At 34.1% G+C, this 16885-nt stretch overlaps 1 protein-coding gene across 1 annotated transcript; it reads right to left on the reverse strand.

The window, feature by feature from the left end:
* Window positions 1-402: 402 nt before the first annotated feature.
* On the reverse strand, window positions 403-3458 carry LOC130730951 (probable L-cysteine desulfhydrase, chloroplastic). The gene is made up of 2 exons (XM_057583107.1): window positions 1965-3458; window positions 403-847 (listed from the first exon to the last, which is right to left on the reverse strand). Exon 1 carries the CDS (start codon window positions 3331-3333, stop codon window positions 1969-1971), a length of 1365 nt encoding a protein of 454 aa, XP_057439090.1. The 5' UTR covers window positions 3334-3458; the 3' UTR covers window positions 403-847; window positions 1965-1968.
* Between the last annotated feature and the right edge of the window lie 13427 nt (window positions 3459-16885).

Here is a 16885-nt window from a genome sequence, read left to right on the forward strand (position 1 = left end):
TAGGGTGTAGGATAGAAAACCCTTTTTGATTGTGTGTATAATATCAACAATGTCTACTAAATTCTGTAGAGTTTTCCTCTTCTAACATGTATGCATGTTTACTCAGAGGCTAAGTCCATAATTAAAAATCCTTTTACAAACAAGTCTAAAGCTAAAATCAATTCTAGAAAGAAGCTTATCTGAGTAGCTTCTTGATTCTAAAGAAAGAGAAACTAATACAAACATGCTATAAGACTTGAAGCTTTTAATAAAAAAGTAAAGTACATCCATCATGTTATGCTAGCGACACTGGAATTCATTAGTGTATGTTCGGTTTTCAGTTTACACACATTCCAACACATCAACGAAGAAGCATGATTTTGCCACATTGGCTCAAACGTGAACTCAACAGGAATTCAAACATGCACTAAGAAGTTATGTTATTCTTCTAAGCTCTTTTTTTTTACCACCATCCCCAAAACAAATAACTTTTTAAACACCAGTTCTTACTAAATCATTTCTTACAAAAATTTTACCAAAATCTAATACAAACAGAAATAACAAACGTCAAGTTTATGGGAAAATTTGGCATAAACCTAAAGAAGGCTAACTTCAATTGGCACAGTAAAGGTTAAGATCATTAAACTGTCAGAGTTATGATTATATTTACAAGGATAATTCCATAGATCTCAGCATTGAAGTTGCCCCCAGGGAATTCTACTCAGCAAGGCTAGTATGAGCAATTGCTGGGGTTAATCTGCAAAACTACCAGTCCTTGGTACCGAAACCATCGCAACTAGCCCAGCTTGCAAGCAATCACAAAACCATTGCTTTTATTGATCAGAAAGACAACATTGACACCTCTCAACTGCAAATAAATAGAATATCAATCTAATTAGAGTAAATACATATCTAACTGTAGAAGAATAAGAACAAAAGAGCAACTAACTTTTTTTGGTTAAACATAAATTTCAAAAGAATTTGCTGCCTCTATAACTGATATAATGTGCCAAAACCTCTATATAGTTTACTAGTGGTACCAAGAACGAACTTTTTGCTCTTTCACATGGTTAGAAGCATGAAAACATAGAGTAGCAACTTTTTTTAGAGATGGTTAATCATTTATGAAGGAAATCTTAATTTACACTGTTTTGAATCTCACTTAAATCTATTAAATTGGCAAGCTTTTTACACAAGTACTGGTTTCAAAAGAAATAGAACAGAATATCTAATGGGTGAGCTAAGAAAAGGATGGTATTGGTAAGAATCACCAACAAATATAACACCAAAACGGCATGATCAGGATAGAAGTCATTACCAATATTCAACATCACTAAAAGAATGTCATGAAAACAATTCACAAAGTTCAAATTTAGTGACTAACTAGTCATCTGTCAAAATGCACACAACCTTTTGCTCATTTTCTTTGAGAGGGAGGAGGGAGGTTAATCTGTGATGCAAACTAAAGATTCATGTCAAATTACAGAATATTCTCAAAAAGATATATGTCAATCATAGAGAGGAATAAATGCACACAACTTCTAATGGTATAGAACAGCAATTGTCCTTCAAAAACTTGTAAAATTCCATTTACTAAAGGAAAATAACACCCATATAGACTATGGAGGCTTACTCTTGCTTTATCAGCAGTTTTCCACTTCCAACATATTACTATAAAGGAACACCCACATTAATGGAACAGTATTGCAGAAATAAAACTCGAGATGGGTAAAATCAAATGTGCAGGGGTTATCTGCATCGGCCTAATGTCATATCATAAACTAATTATCCAAAAGCTTAAGCTGTTGAGAAGACACATGAATAGTTTTAAATTGCATTCTAACAGGTCAAACACTTGTATTCATAATGAATGCACAATCATTAGCTTCACCATATTCATATGTCCAACTATGCACACAAACTTCACATTGACAAACATAAATTACCAAATTGATGCATTGTTTAGAGGAGACATGAGAGCAAACCTCTTCAATCCGAAAGAAGAGCACAAGTAAAACCCTTATCCACAAGCTGGATAACTGCATCCCTAAACTTGTAATAGTCATCAACTTTGTTGTAGACTTGATGAGAAATCCTTGCATACCCAGTTACAGGCTCAACTTCTCCATCTCTTGGTGGCCGGTAATAAATGGGAACTTCAACCCCAAAAGCCTCCCTCAAATGTGTCCTCAACTTGAGAGCATCAGAATCACTTTGAACCCCCAAACAAGTTGGCAAACCCACCATGACCATGCTTGCACACATGTGAGGAGGACACCCCACATGAGTCCCCCAAGCCTTAACCAGCATATCTCCCATCTCCACAACAGTTTCATGGTTCCTCTTCTTGATCCCTTCAATTCCTCCTTCAAACCTGTTCACAAAGTCTATAACTGCAGGAACCACCAATTGGGCACTGTAGTCTCTGGTCCCAATCCAAGCACTTTCCACAGCTAACCCATTACCATACTCATGAGACACCACAGGGTGGTGTAATTCAGAACCTGAACCACCTTTAGGGTGCTTGCGACTGTACAAAAAGGCAATTGAAGGTGGACAAAAGAACCACTTGTGCAAATTGCTGGTGTAGAAATCAGCACCAATCTCTTTCATATCAACATCGGTGCACCCAATGGAATGTGCAGCATCAACAAAAACCCGGTCAACCCCTTCTTCCCTGCAAATCTTGACCAATTCCTTGACCGGAATCACGACACAGGGCATAGATGTCACGTGATCGATGACGGCGAGCCTGACCTTCTTGCCGCCGCTCTTCCCTCTCTCCAGCGCGCTGCGGAACTCGCGGACGATGTCATCGGAGGATTTCACCGGGAACGGAAGAGGGACCTCGATGACGGTGCCGCCGGCGCGCGTGACGTAGGCCTCCATGGATTTCTTGACAGCACCATAGGCGTAGTGGAGCATGAGAACGACATCGCCAGGCTGGAAGGTGCCCTCGCGGAAGGCCCAGGCAGTGTTCTGGAGGACGATGGCGGCGGCGGTGGTGGCGTTATCGACGATGGAGATCTCGTCGAGGTGGTCGGCGTTGACGAGGTCTTTGATGATGGTGCGGGAGCGGAGGATGCCTTGTTTGAGGTGGTTGAAGTAGAAGTTGTCAGGCTGGCGGAGGTACTTGAGCTGCCAGTCGTGTTGGGCGGCGGTGACGGAGGCGGGGCAGCAGCCGAAGCTGCCGTTGTTGATTCGAGCAACGGAGGGATCGTGGTGGGAGAATTCGGATTGAATCTCAGAAGGGGTGATGAAGGGGGAGGAGGATAGAGGTGAGAGCTTTGGCTTTTTGGGGATGTGGGTGGTGCAGCCGTTGTTGTTGTTGTTGTGGTTGTGAGTGGAAGCCATTGAAGAAGAGATTAAGAAATGGTGGGTGAAGATGACAAGGGAAAGAACAACAACATAAGATGAAGAGGAAGAGGAAGAGAGACAGAGGCTTAGAATAGAGTGAGTGAGTGGGGAGAAAGATATAGAGTAGATAATTAAGGGAACAGAGACAAGTGGGTGGGTTTTGACTTTTGAGAGACTACATAGTACATGGATCCACCCACATGGAAAACCAAAGTTAAAGAATCCAAACAAATGTTTATTGTTGAAAACTTTACATTTATTACACTCTACTAACATGAATAAGATGTTCATCTAGTTGTAATCGGTATTTCGATCACATTATTTTGGTGAAGTCTAGTATGGACAAGATAAAATAGTAGTCCACTTGACGACCACTTAGCAAAAAATTTCAAAGGTAAAATTACTCAAACGGATAAAAATCATAAAATTGTTTCGAAAGTTATCCTCAGTCTCATTTTTTTCATTGTCTTCGACGATGGGTGGAGCACTGAATTGGTTTTCGGTACAATAGAGAAATACGATGGTGGAGGCTTCTAGTGAGATTCGCAATATGTGAAAATGAGAAAGATGCACTCAGGATCAAAACACAACAAAAATCTAATGATGTGAAAAAATAGAGGAACAAATAGTAGTAATGGAAGAACAATGGCAACCATGAAAAATGGAATTTGTGGACTGTCTCAGTTATGGAAATGAAGATCATCACCATCATCGACCCAACCATTAGAGCCTGGAAACACCACAAAGGCTTTGAGTACTAGTCGTTGAACAACATCGTCGCAACATTCTTGCTCATCACAAACCGCACTGCCCTTAACACTAGCTCTATTTCATAACTTATCCACACTGGAAGATAACGAGTCAACATCATGTTGAGTTTTTTGGCAACACTTTGACTATCACATTAAGTATGTAGTCTCAACAAATCATTTTTCATATATATCACCCAAATACCGAACCCTCAACTAAATGCTTAACTCAACTATCTACAAATTGTGAAAACCTTGTTGGTGGTTTTATATATAAAAACAAGAGTTTAATTACTATAAGCACTAACGTAAAAAATTGTTACACAATAATTCAATTAAAATTCATAAATTTGTCATGTTATAATTATATTTAAATTTTAAAACATGTTAAAATGATAGAAGTAGTTTGATATATGTATAAAACTCTTTACTTTTACCTATAAATTAAATAAAATCCTAAAAATAATATCGTAAAAGTTAACTTTAATAGAAAACAAATCACTTTTAAAAATAAAATTATTAAAACAGTCTCACATAAAAAAAATGTATTACCAATTAATAAAAAATTACGATGAATAAATAATAATGTAGCAATTTCTTCCTACATTCTTCTTTTATAAGCATATCTTCCTCATTCAACGTAGTCTTAGAGTCTCAAAAGTTAAGTCTTATGTCCAGGCTGTGGGATACTTTAAAAAATAAATTAACTATGTCTTTTTTTAACAACATTTTCAAACTAAAAATTAGAATTTATGTTACTTTTCCTAATAATTTTAGATCTTTACAAACAAATTTTTTCTAACAAAAAACACGACTAGTTTAACAAATCTCATTCTAACTTCTAAAACTTAATTCCTCTCAATTGAAACTATAATTCCTTACTTTAAAAAAAAAAAACTATAACTCCTTAAAACTAACAAGCAATTAGTTAATTAATTAATTAATATTCTTTCAATTTCTATAAAAATAAAATTGATTTGGCAATTTGCCGACTCCGGCGTGCTCCCAATAAATTAAATAAGATGAGCACGTGACGTCATACCATATAAATCGAGGACGATGCTTTTGTCCACTTCTTCAGTTGATAGGGCATCAGCATATGATATTGGCAACTTGTTCAAAAGTTCAACTCCACAATTACAACTTTACAATTACAAGAATTACTAATTTTAACTTCATTTTCAGTGCACACACCATTATCCCAACTTGTTTAGGGAACTAATGCATGGGCTATGAATCATTTTACAGTATGATTTGATAACAGTTCGAATAAAACAAAAACAAAAAAGCTGACACTTAATTCCAAACTTATACCATATACAATGGTTAAACAAAAAATGTTTTGTTTAACCCTTTTCTACCCCACTTTTTCTCTTCCCAACACTCCACATCATCTTCTCTCTCCAATTCAACAAACTTTCAACAATTACCCACTCCAATGGTTTTGTTTAACTCTCAACACCCTACCCCACCACTCACCACTCACCCTACCCCACCACTTTTTTATTTCACATTTTTATTTAATTTTATATTTTTGTTTTTATAATTACATAAAATTACAATTATCGATTTAAATTAAATTAAAACAATAAACACTTAACAATTTGTTTTTTTTTTAATATAGACTTTTTTTTAAAAAATATAGACTATAATTTTTTTTTCTTAACTTAAAATGCAAGATAACAAACTAAGCATACAAGAATTTATTTTATTTTCTTAAAATAAAATGCAAGATAACAAACTAAGCACACAATATCTTAAAATGCAAGACAAGGGAAAACTAAGCACACAACACACAAATAACGTAAATAGTACGATACAAATCATTTTCAATCCTGAGACATTCCAAACTTTGCCCAGATGTGCTTCACTAGATCTGCTTGCAGTTTATGATGAACATTTGAATCACGCAACTCGGATCTAGCACGCACATGATTTGCAAAAGCGGGTAAAACCTCGGTCGAGTATGGTTGCTGTGTACTAGATCCACCTTCCCCAGATTGCTCAAAATCGGTCCAACGTTGAGCATATGAATCTCGTTCATCCTCGACAATCATATTATGTAATATGATGCATGACCTCATAATGATACTCAAGTCATCTATGTCCCACAAGCGAGCTGGTTCACGGATGATTTTAAAACGAGCTTGAAGAATTCCAAATGCACGTTCGATGTCCTTCCGACATCCCTCCTGAACTTTTGCAAATAACTTATCGGGTTCACTTTGAGGAAGTCTAATCATTTTGACGAAAGTTGGATAAGAAGGATAGATACCATCGGCTAGATAGTATGCCATATTATAGGGACGACTATTCACAAAGAAATTCACAGCTGGAGTCTTTCCCTGTTCCATGCGGGTGAAACGGTTTTTTTGCTCTTAGGAGTGACTTCATTGACTTCATTATCAGCTGACCCACCACCAAGATTGACTTGTGTTGAAAATTCCGGAAATTCCGACACATCAACACTCGGAAAATTTTCAGGAACCACTGGCATATAACCACTAGACTGGGGTGTTTGAGATGAATATCTCACAGATCCATAAGATGGATGAGATTTTGGAGCAATTGATGACTGGTTAAAATTTTGTATGTTTTGAGGAGGTTGGTACGAATATTGATTTGGATCTGGATAATAGTTTAGATTTCGAGGACGTTGGTTGGAGATTTGATGTGGGACTTGATAATAGTTTGGATTTTGAGGACGTTGGTTGGAGATTTGATGTGGGACTTGATAATAGTTTGGATTTTGAGGACGTTGGTAAGAAATTTGATTTGGATCTTCATAGTTGTTGGGATTTTGGTTGTAAAATGGGTTGTTTGAAGAATTCTGGGTGTTGAAATGGGGATTGTTGGGATCCATTTCAAAACAAATGCTAATTGATAGATAAATAAGATGGTGAGAGAGATAATAAGATGGTGAAAACTTGGTTTTTTTTTCTGTGTCCAAATCAAACAAACCAAGTCTCTATTTATAGAGAAAAAAATATCACGAATTTTGGTATAATTTTTTTTTTCCAGATAATTTTTTTTTATCAGATAATTGAGCTCAAAAGATAAGGGTAAAAGAAAATCTGGGGAACCAATCAGAAAATGACACGTGTCAGGACATATCCACCATCACGTTTTCTCTCTCCAAGACCTGCAGCTCACGCTCCCTGTCGGCGCGTGTATTGCACGCGCCTGACCGAGCCATTCAGAGGGCGCCACGTGGCGTCCCTCTCTCCTCTCAACATTGTTGAATTTCTTCAACAATTCAGCCGGTTCTCTCTCCTCTAAACACTCCTCAACAACCATTGCATCACTTCAACAATGTTCAACACTCTTCAACATCAAAATTAAACAACCATTGTATATGGTCTTATTATGAAATGAACACAAGAAAGGAACATCAGCACTAGGAAAGGCCAACAAATCATGGGAGATAATTCCCCGACTTAGATATTGTGCCTCAAAATAAAAGTGTTGGAGAAATAGGGAAACTCATGGACCGATGAGCAAGACACCCAAAAAATATCGAACAAACAACATGGATAGTTTGTCTAAATCTTAATGTCAGTGTCAGTCAATGAGCCGTGAGGGGATCAAATTTATTGCATTTTGTTTTGGTACGATAATTGCTTTTGATTGAAAGTGTGGGTGAGATCGACACCGTATTGTTTTTTAGACTCTGGGTCTTGTGGTGGGTGAGTTTTCCATATCAGTTGTTTTTGGCATTTCCTCAGACAATTTGATGGCATGGCACAACAACTGCTACTCCAAAATATTTTTGGGTCCAACTGTATCTTTTTTTTGTTAAAACCTATAACTCCATTCAAATTAGTCGGGTTGTTTTCGGGCCAGAATTATTACGGACTGGTTTATTGAATTGGATAAGCCCATTAAGATGCACGATAAGATCCGTTAATAACTACAACCAAACCAAAAAAATATATACATGAAAGGCAGTTTCATTTTTGATAACAAAAGTTTTGGTGAGTTCAGCAGCTCCAGTTATTACCACGAGTTAGAGCATGGCTTTGGAACCACAAATTAATTACAAAGGCATTTACAGATTGTTTACCAGCACAATTCTCACATCAATTGTGAGAATAGAACACACAACCGTTTAAGAAAAAGTGATTCGTCCTTACTAAATAAAAGAACATGTGTGAGTTGAATTGTAAGTTCATTACATAAAGAATAATGATATATGAACCACCAATTGTAACAACACCCCTACATACACCAATTCAGCGGCTAAGCAAAATTTCAAAAGAAGTATAGTACTAATGTACTAGCACTAGTATAGTATCCCGTGCCCGTGCTTTGCACGGTGAGTAATTTTTCACATATTTTCTTACCCAAACTAAATTCTTCATTTATAAAATGTAAGATATTCCATTGCTCAGGTCCATAGTATAAAGAGACAACTCAGTACATCATAAAAGTCATTACATGCCAAAATGAAGTTAACAGTACAACATACAGGGCATCCTAGCTACTGGGTGTCGTCGTGTATTAATACATCAGTGAGGCCAACTTCTTCACTGGTGAAAAAAAAAGGTTAAAGAGTCACCCTCTTTCAATGCATGTAATTTAACATCTCATTTCATATAGATCTAAAAAAGCACGTATTAACAAAGGCAAGATACAGAAATATTGGAATATGCACAAGACAATATTGACTGGAGATAAAAAAAAAAACCATGGTCAATTAAGGGGTAGATGACGTCCTTATTTTGCTACGAAGGTTATGAATAATTGTACTGTACATATTCAATCTTCAATGATAGTTAAACATCAAATTTCGTAACGAAAAACAAATTTGATAACACTTTTTAAAAAACTCTTGTCCAGCATATATCATTACAAATTAATAGAACCAGAAATATTTTTATTAATTTCTATGTAAGTATTATTTGGTATATCAAAAAGATAAATTACACCCACCAGAGATTGATCCCTGGACCTTTTCCTCCCAACTCATATGTTCCCAACTCTTACCAATTGAACTATCCCACAAGGACTTCAATATGTAAGTATTATCAGGTAAATTATTCTTCCCCGTGAGAGTTTTTTATTCTGTAATTTAAACACACATACGTCGTGCGTGCGCGCGCTCGCGCACACACACACATATATATATATATGTTAATATTTTCTAATCTTTGTAGAAATATTTTCACTCTCAAATTTTATATTTTTAATAATTTTACTTCAAAGTACTTTTATGTAAAATGTTACTCCCCGTTGGAGCTGTTTATTATGTAATTAAAATATAAATCAATACATACTAATATATATTGAAAAATTTGTGAGTCGTAGAGCATATTTTATACTTTTATATATTTTTTATCCTAGAAGCATATATAATATTTAAAAATATTGAAACTTATTAAAATTTAATTTTTATTAATTTTTACATGAAAGAATTTTGATGTCATTTCCGTGAGAGCTTTTTACACTGTAGTTTAAAAATAAAAAATTTATAATATTAAAAATGGTAATGTTTTCTAATCCTGTATGATATTTTCACTATCAAATTTTTATACATATTTAATTTATAAAAAATATGAAAAAAATACTTAAATTATATTAAAACTTTAACATGATAGTATTTTCCTGTAAAAAAAATGTAAGATGTTACTACCCGTTAGAACTTTTTACCCTGAAATTTAAAAAATAATAAATATATATAGAGTACACACACATCTCATGCTCTCCTCCATACTGCAACACCAAATAAATCAGCATAGCACCAATTGTCCCAAATGAGCACACCAATACGCGAATAGCCATTATTCCTGAATTCTATCACATTGCAAAGCACCAAATATCACCATATCCGCATCAGATGAACCAAACACAAATCTAAATTCGAGACGCAAGTTATACCACAACGACAAGGCCCCAAAGCTTTGAGTCCCCAATCACAATTACGGCCTCCACCAGGAAACATTCCACACACAAAAAATAGCTTGAGAGCAATGACTCCTTTTTTCTTATATACAGAATGCTATCCACAACCAGACCCCTTTGTTAACAGTCCTGACCCCCAATCTCTTTACCACCATATGGCCTTGATTACGAATTTAAGACTGTAAAAAATTCAGCCCTTGTGCTTAACAATAATTCATATTGTCTCATAAAAAAAATTGAACATTATAAACTAGTAAAACACATACACTTCTTCAAAGCATTATTACTTCACCAGATTAGGTTTCAGATACTAATAAATTATAAACTGGTTGGAAACAATAGTATTCAACCTAACGGGTTTCACCAATATCTTAACCAGTTCCTGAAGAAAAATTGGATATGTTGAGTAATATAAAAACCATGTGGCAAAGAAGTCAACCCACATGCATGGAAGGCGAAGCGAATGCATAGCAATGTTACTTGCACTATGCTATTGGATGGAAGAGATATTTTCATCTGATTGGTTCTCTTCAGCCTGATCTTGCTTAACTATGATATCCTTCCAACCCTGTTTAGGCAATAATTGCAGGGACGTATTCAAGTTGGCAAGCTCAGTGATTGGAAACAAAGATTTCATGAGCTCTAGATTGTATCGTAGCTACATTATTAGCATAAGATATTGGATTACTTGCAAGTTTAAGAAAATGGTCCATTTTAGTTTACGCAAGTCCAATAGAGATAAGCCCATCCGATTCTCTTTCTCCTCATTTCATAACAGACAACATCTGTCATGTAAGTTGAGACACCCACATTTAATTCCTTAATCATCTAGACCTACTAAATACTACTTAAAATGTATCTAAGTTATTATTGAAAACATAAGAGAAGAATAAGGCAGACTCACCTTTCTGCGTTGAAGATCTAAGTAAGACCTCTATGATTCAAAAAAGGTTACAACACAAAATCAGTTAACAATTACAATATTCACAATACAAATGACTATTCATATCTAAATAGTATTCTATAATGTATAGAACTCACCTTGTCAATAATTGTTTCTATCCCCTCATTTGCCAACTTCATTTCAAACTCACAAAGAAGTGCCATCAAGCTATTATTTGACCTGTGAGAAAACACCCAAAAGATATGAATGCCACACTAACATATATTTTTATAAAGAATAATTAGAATAATAAGACTAAAATGAAAATCACCACTTTGAGACAAAACTTATAACAATTGCCCTTCATTTGTTTCTTGGAACTGAGCACTTAAGTTGCATTGAAAGTACATGAATAAATAATGACCACGTTATCTCTTGACGCTCTATAAAGCCAGTATTGTCCAAATAATAGAGCCTACATGAAACTATAGTAAATCCCAAACATAATGGATCAGTACAGCCAGATCTTAGTATGAAATCTAATGTAAATCACAGCACATTATAACCAAATTAACTTTAAACAAAACAAAAAACCAGTGGGCAGTGGCTCAATCATAGAAAAAGAAAAAGAAAAAAAAGATGTGCTGTTTTTTTCATGACAGCATTAGATCCTTAGAGGATTTGGTCAAAACTATATAAGATACAAAAAGAGGTAAACCATAACGTGAAAACAAATTGGATAAACCCTTTGATTGGTGATGAATGATGGAATACAGAAACTCCAATGGAACTCAAATCATAAGCCTAAAATAACATTCTTCTCTGTACTTTTTTCTTTGAAAAAATAAAAATATGAGTGTCATTCCTATCTCTAACTTCAAAATTCTAAAGCAAGTAACCTTAGCATATCACAATATTGGTGACCAATAATTCCTAAGGCTAAAACCAGGGGAAAATTGCATCAAGCTATTATCTATCTAGATCAAATAAATTAGAACCAAATGTCTCAAATCTCAATGCCTTTTATGTTGCTTTCCATGCCTTGTAACAAATCTTGTGCATGAACCCTGGCTCCATTCTGTGCCTCTTCAACTGTCATAGCAGGGGCCATAAATACAAAGTCAGATGCATTTGCACTCTGTGTACTAAAAATGCCCTCTCCACCCAAAATAAAGGAAGCCATGGCTGCTAAAACCCTCACCCTTGTACTAATTTTCAGTGAAAGTTACTTCTGCTGGGAATGCTGGAAAGAAGGTTTGACACACAATTTGTATGTTGGAAGCAAGTATGTCAAGTTAGGTTGCAGGATGAAGTGATGAACGATCTCAACACCATTGTTATGTGAACTCACCCCAGACAACAATATCAAATGCATTAATTACTTCACAGTAATTGCTATTCAGTAGTCAAAAATTCAAACCAGTGTATTTCTAAAAGAACACAATTTTATATGATTGATGGTTGAACATGAACACAAGATGCTTGATGATGAACACAAATAACACGGCATAAAGGAAGAAAACTGAATCGACCTCAATGAAATTCAATTCAAAGTTTGTTCCTTTATGCAAATAGAACAACATACCTCTTTTCAAGGAATCCGCCCACTATGTTCAGGTACTACTACCTCGAATCCCCATAACCTTCACCGTCGAAATCGTGGCCCCTTCCGTCACCGTGGCGGGCTCCGTTGGAGAAGGAGGACGGAGAATGAAGCGAAAGGGGTAGCTTCGAACTGGCAAAGCCTTGGCTGTACCAAATACGAATAACCTTCACCATGATCTTCCACTGTTCCTTTCCACAGCGAAGCTCAGACACGTCATTGAAAACAGCATCCATTTCTATCAAAGGAATCGATTTAGGAAATGCTCTGTTTGTGAAGTAGGGTGGTTGATACCAATGATACGCATGGGTTCGTTCCAATTTATAGAACGGAAGATCAGAGAGTAGCGCCAAAAAATTTGAAATGGGTGAAAACCGGAATGGATAGGTGAGCAATTCCGTGGGCAACGCAATGGGGAAATCGAAGGCTAACTTGTTCTGCTAAACTGAAGACTAAATGGGCATGAAAATGAAACAGTCTGGAAAATCGACACGTGGAGGGTGGAAGGTTAACTCTCACGACGGAAAAAGGTTAACTCAAGATATGGAACACAACTGAATGAGGATGGAAGGGTGTGCATTTTTGCCGAGAATTACATCGTTATTTATAGTACCAAGAAGAATATGCAAGAGTAATACTGAGATTCAAAAGTGGGACAAAACATATAACTACGTTCCAGCTAGCAAACACTACGAAATCGAAACACATATGTATCTACAGTGGGACAAAACATATAACTCCATTGCCAGAAGAGTAATCGAATGAAGGCTGCTAAACTGAAGCGTGGCAAAATGTTGAGAGAAGGCCTCGTCGGATTTTTGTCGTTGTAAAAGGCTTGTGTTTTGTATCTAGTATAGATTCCTCTTATAAGGAAGCCAAGTGAAATAGTCAAAACCTTTTTGACATATTTTAAAATTGGATTAGGACAGAATACAATCCCCTTCATTCATTAAAAAAGTAAACATATTTTCCTAGGTAGTAAAAAACAAAGTAAAAAAGAAAACCATAAAACTTATTAATGAAAGTTCCACGTAATTTCCTAGTAGGATTTGTCTAGTAGCTTTCACGTTTAAAAGGCTTCCTTAAGCAGAAACAACCATCTATCTATATATATATGTAAAGCTCACTTGAACTTTTGCATTAAACTCATTAGCAAAGAGTATTAAATGCATTAAACCATATAATTCTCAAATTAAAAACTAAAAAAATTATTGTCAATATTAAAAATTAATTTTGTTAAAAAAAACTGAAATTTTCTTTAGTTTTGCATTTGACAAATATTGAAAATTAAAATTAGTTAATAATAAAATAATATTTTTAATAAATAATGTAGATAAATAGTTTTAAAATTAAAAAGCGCCGCTAAAATGAATTTAAAGTTAACTATAACATATATGTGCATTATTGAAAAAATATCTAATAATAATTTTGATCTATGATATATTAGTAAAAATTACTTATCCATGAGAGGGTTGTTCTCATGAATCATTTGCTATTAATAATATTCATCTTTTGTTGTAAAAAAAAATTACTTAAGGAAGCATAACAGAGAAAAATAATAATGGTCAAAGTTGAATAAATGTTCATTGTGAGAGGCATATCAATTTAATGTGATCGTAGAACCTCGAGAGATTATAAGTCTCTTGGCTATCGGCTTTGAGAAAACATTCGAAAACCAAATAAGTTAAATAAATTTAAATTCGCTTGATAATATTTTAAGCTATTTATGCTATCACTTATCATAATTCTAAAATTTAAAATTAATTTATTCTTCTTGACCTTGACAAGTCACAACAAATGACTTTCTTGGTAAAAAGTTGGATTGGGCGAGTCCCCCACACCCTAGAGGAACTTGCCCAGGGACGAACAAGACCTAAAAGAGAGAAACTCGCTAGGGGCGAGAGAAAGGACTTAGGAGATTAGGGACCCCCTTAGGGCAAGCGCCAGGGGCGGTTGATGTATGTAAGGGAGTTGGGCCGAGTGAGGTACGACCTAACAAGCCCCATTAATGGAAAAGTTAGGGTTTCATGTAACCTCTATAAAATGGGACTTTATGATCATTGCAAAGGATCATTCGGCATTTATTCTAAAGGATTAGGCTATTACTAGACTCATGCTTTACTAGGGTTTGAGGCTTATACCATTTTTGAGTGTTCATTTCCATAACAAAAGTATAAAAAATGATATTAAAATTTATTTCATGACACTAGCACTTAACATTTTTTTACGTAATTTAAATATTTCAAATTAACTTAATAATTTTTCATTTTTTTATTTCTAAAAATCATTTCTATGCTAATAATTAAATATCAATAATAAAATTTGAGTAATATTAATTATTTATACAAAAAAAGTCTAATAATATTTATTGAAATGTCTTAACACAGTTTATTTACAATTATAATTAAAAATATTTTTTTATTTATTTAAACTATAATAATTTATATATAATGTTAAAAAATATTGTAAGTAAACCCGTGCAACGCACGGGTATAGTATCTAGTATAATATAATGGCATGTTATTGGGCGATGAAAGGAAAAGATCCACAATAATGATACGATTATAATTACTATAAATTCTTGAAAATGAATTAAAAAATTAGCTTATATAATTAAGAAAAAAGGCGAGAGAAATAAAAAATAATGTATTTATCTTATAGTTTTCATTCAAATTTTCCGATGTAATAAAAAAAAAGTTTTCATTCAAATGATATATCACAATATATATTTTTGAATAAAACCTGTAACTCAAGCACACGAGCTAGAATAATTAAATAAAACATTTTTAATACTTCGATCAGTCTTGGCAAGTAGTTCTTTAAAAATTAAGTTTTTTTAAAAATAAAAATTTAAGTTTTCAAAAGTACCTACAAAATAATAAATATTTTTTAAATTCTTATATTAGATTTATAATATTCATTGAATAATAAAACAATATAAGTCCCCGTAAGATAGCTCAAGTGATATGAGCTGAGGACATATAAGTTGGGTAGGGGAGGTCCAGAGATCGATTCCTGGCAGGTGCAGTTTATCTTTCCGATTTACAAAAAATAAAACAATATAAATAAAAATATGTCAAAGAATATTTTGAAATCCTTCCTTATCAATATTAGATAGATAGTTGTTGTCATTCTTCTAAACCCCCACGTCAACTCCACCAAACGGAGCAAGGAATATTCCAATCACATCATTATTTGCCCTAACAATTTTGCTTAAAGGTTATAATATAAAAGAAATTGCAATACTACCTCTTATTAAATTTTTTTGAAAGTACCTCTTATTAATTTGAATTCATAGAAAATGTATATGTTACTAACTATATGAAACTCATTCTCAATTAATTTCATATGATTTTTAACTAATATAAATAATAATAAAAGGTCTTCAAAAGTAGTATAATACTAATACGCCACACATAAAACATAGAAATCTTCAGCTGCGTATTGTGTAGGTGGAATTAAAATTGATATAATTTTCTCCACTCTCACATAAAAAAATCATATATAGCCTCATGGTCATAGGTTACATCTCATTCAGCAATCAGCATGTTTCACACCATTGAAGATCAGATAATCATTTGACGTAATCATCCCCTTCTACATTATCATTATCATTCCAACGTCACTTCCAAATTCCAATACTCATCCTTAATATTATTAGCACACATATTTAAATTACATTATATATACAATTTATCCAATTCATAAAAAATATCACTATTTAATACTCTTATATATTTAACTACTTTTTTTTTTGTTACAAGGAGGGCTTAAGCCCGAAAGGAAAAATTACACACGGGTAGATTGAGGGAACGTGATCCCAACAACATCCGTCAGAAGCAGGGAAGAGGTCCTAGGAGCCATATTGGCTAAGCAATCAGCTACTTGGTTTGCTTCACGGCACACGTGAACACAACAGAACTCCCAAGTTCTCTCCTTCCAAGCACGGATACGTTGCACAAGACTACCATAAGGATGATAAGAATCGCAACCAAGATTCACAAGCTGAACCGCAATATTAGAGTCGCTCTCAACAATCAGTCTTGGAAATCCCATATATATTTAACTACTTCGATCATTATACAATCCCAATTTAAATATTTTTATTAAATTTGTCTACAATTAAACTACTTTATAAAAACTACTTTATATAGCTCGATCATGAATATAAAACATCTAAAGTTTTACACAAAAATAGTAAATTTTTTTTTTTTAATTTTTACAACTTTCTGTGTAAAACATTGAAAATAGTAGAAAATAAAAAAATGATAGTTTTACATGTAATATTTAGGAAAAATAATCTTATTCAAGCTGAAAGCATTCACATTCTAACAAGAGGGTATTGAAATTTAATAATCTCACATTGGTGTAGCTGACAAAACAAGTTGATTCCAATTTATGGACATAATTGAT

Source organism: Lotus japonicus, chromosome 1 (genome assembly GCF_012489685.1).
Source record: "Lotus japonicus ecotype B-129 chromosome 1, LjGifu_v1.2".
Classification (NCBI taxonomy): domain Eukaryota; kingdom Viridiplantae; phylum Streptophyta; class Magnoliopsida; order Fabales; family Fabaceae; genus Lotus; species Lotus japonicus.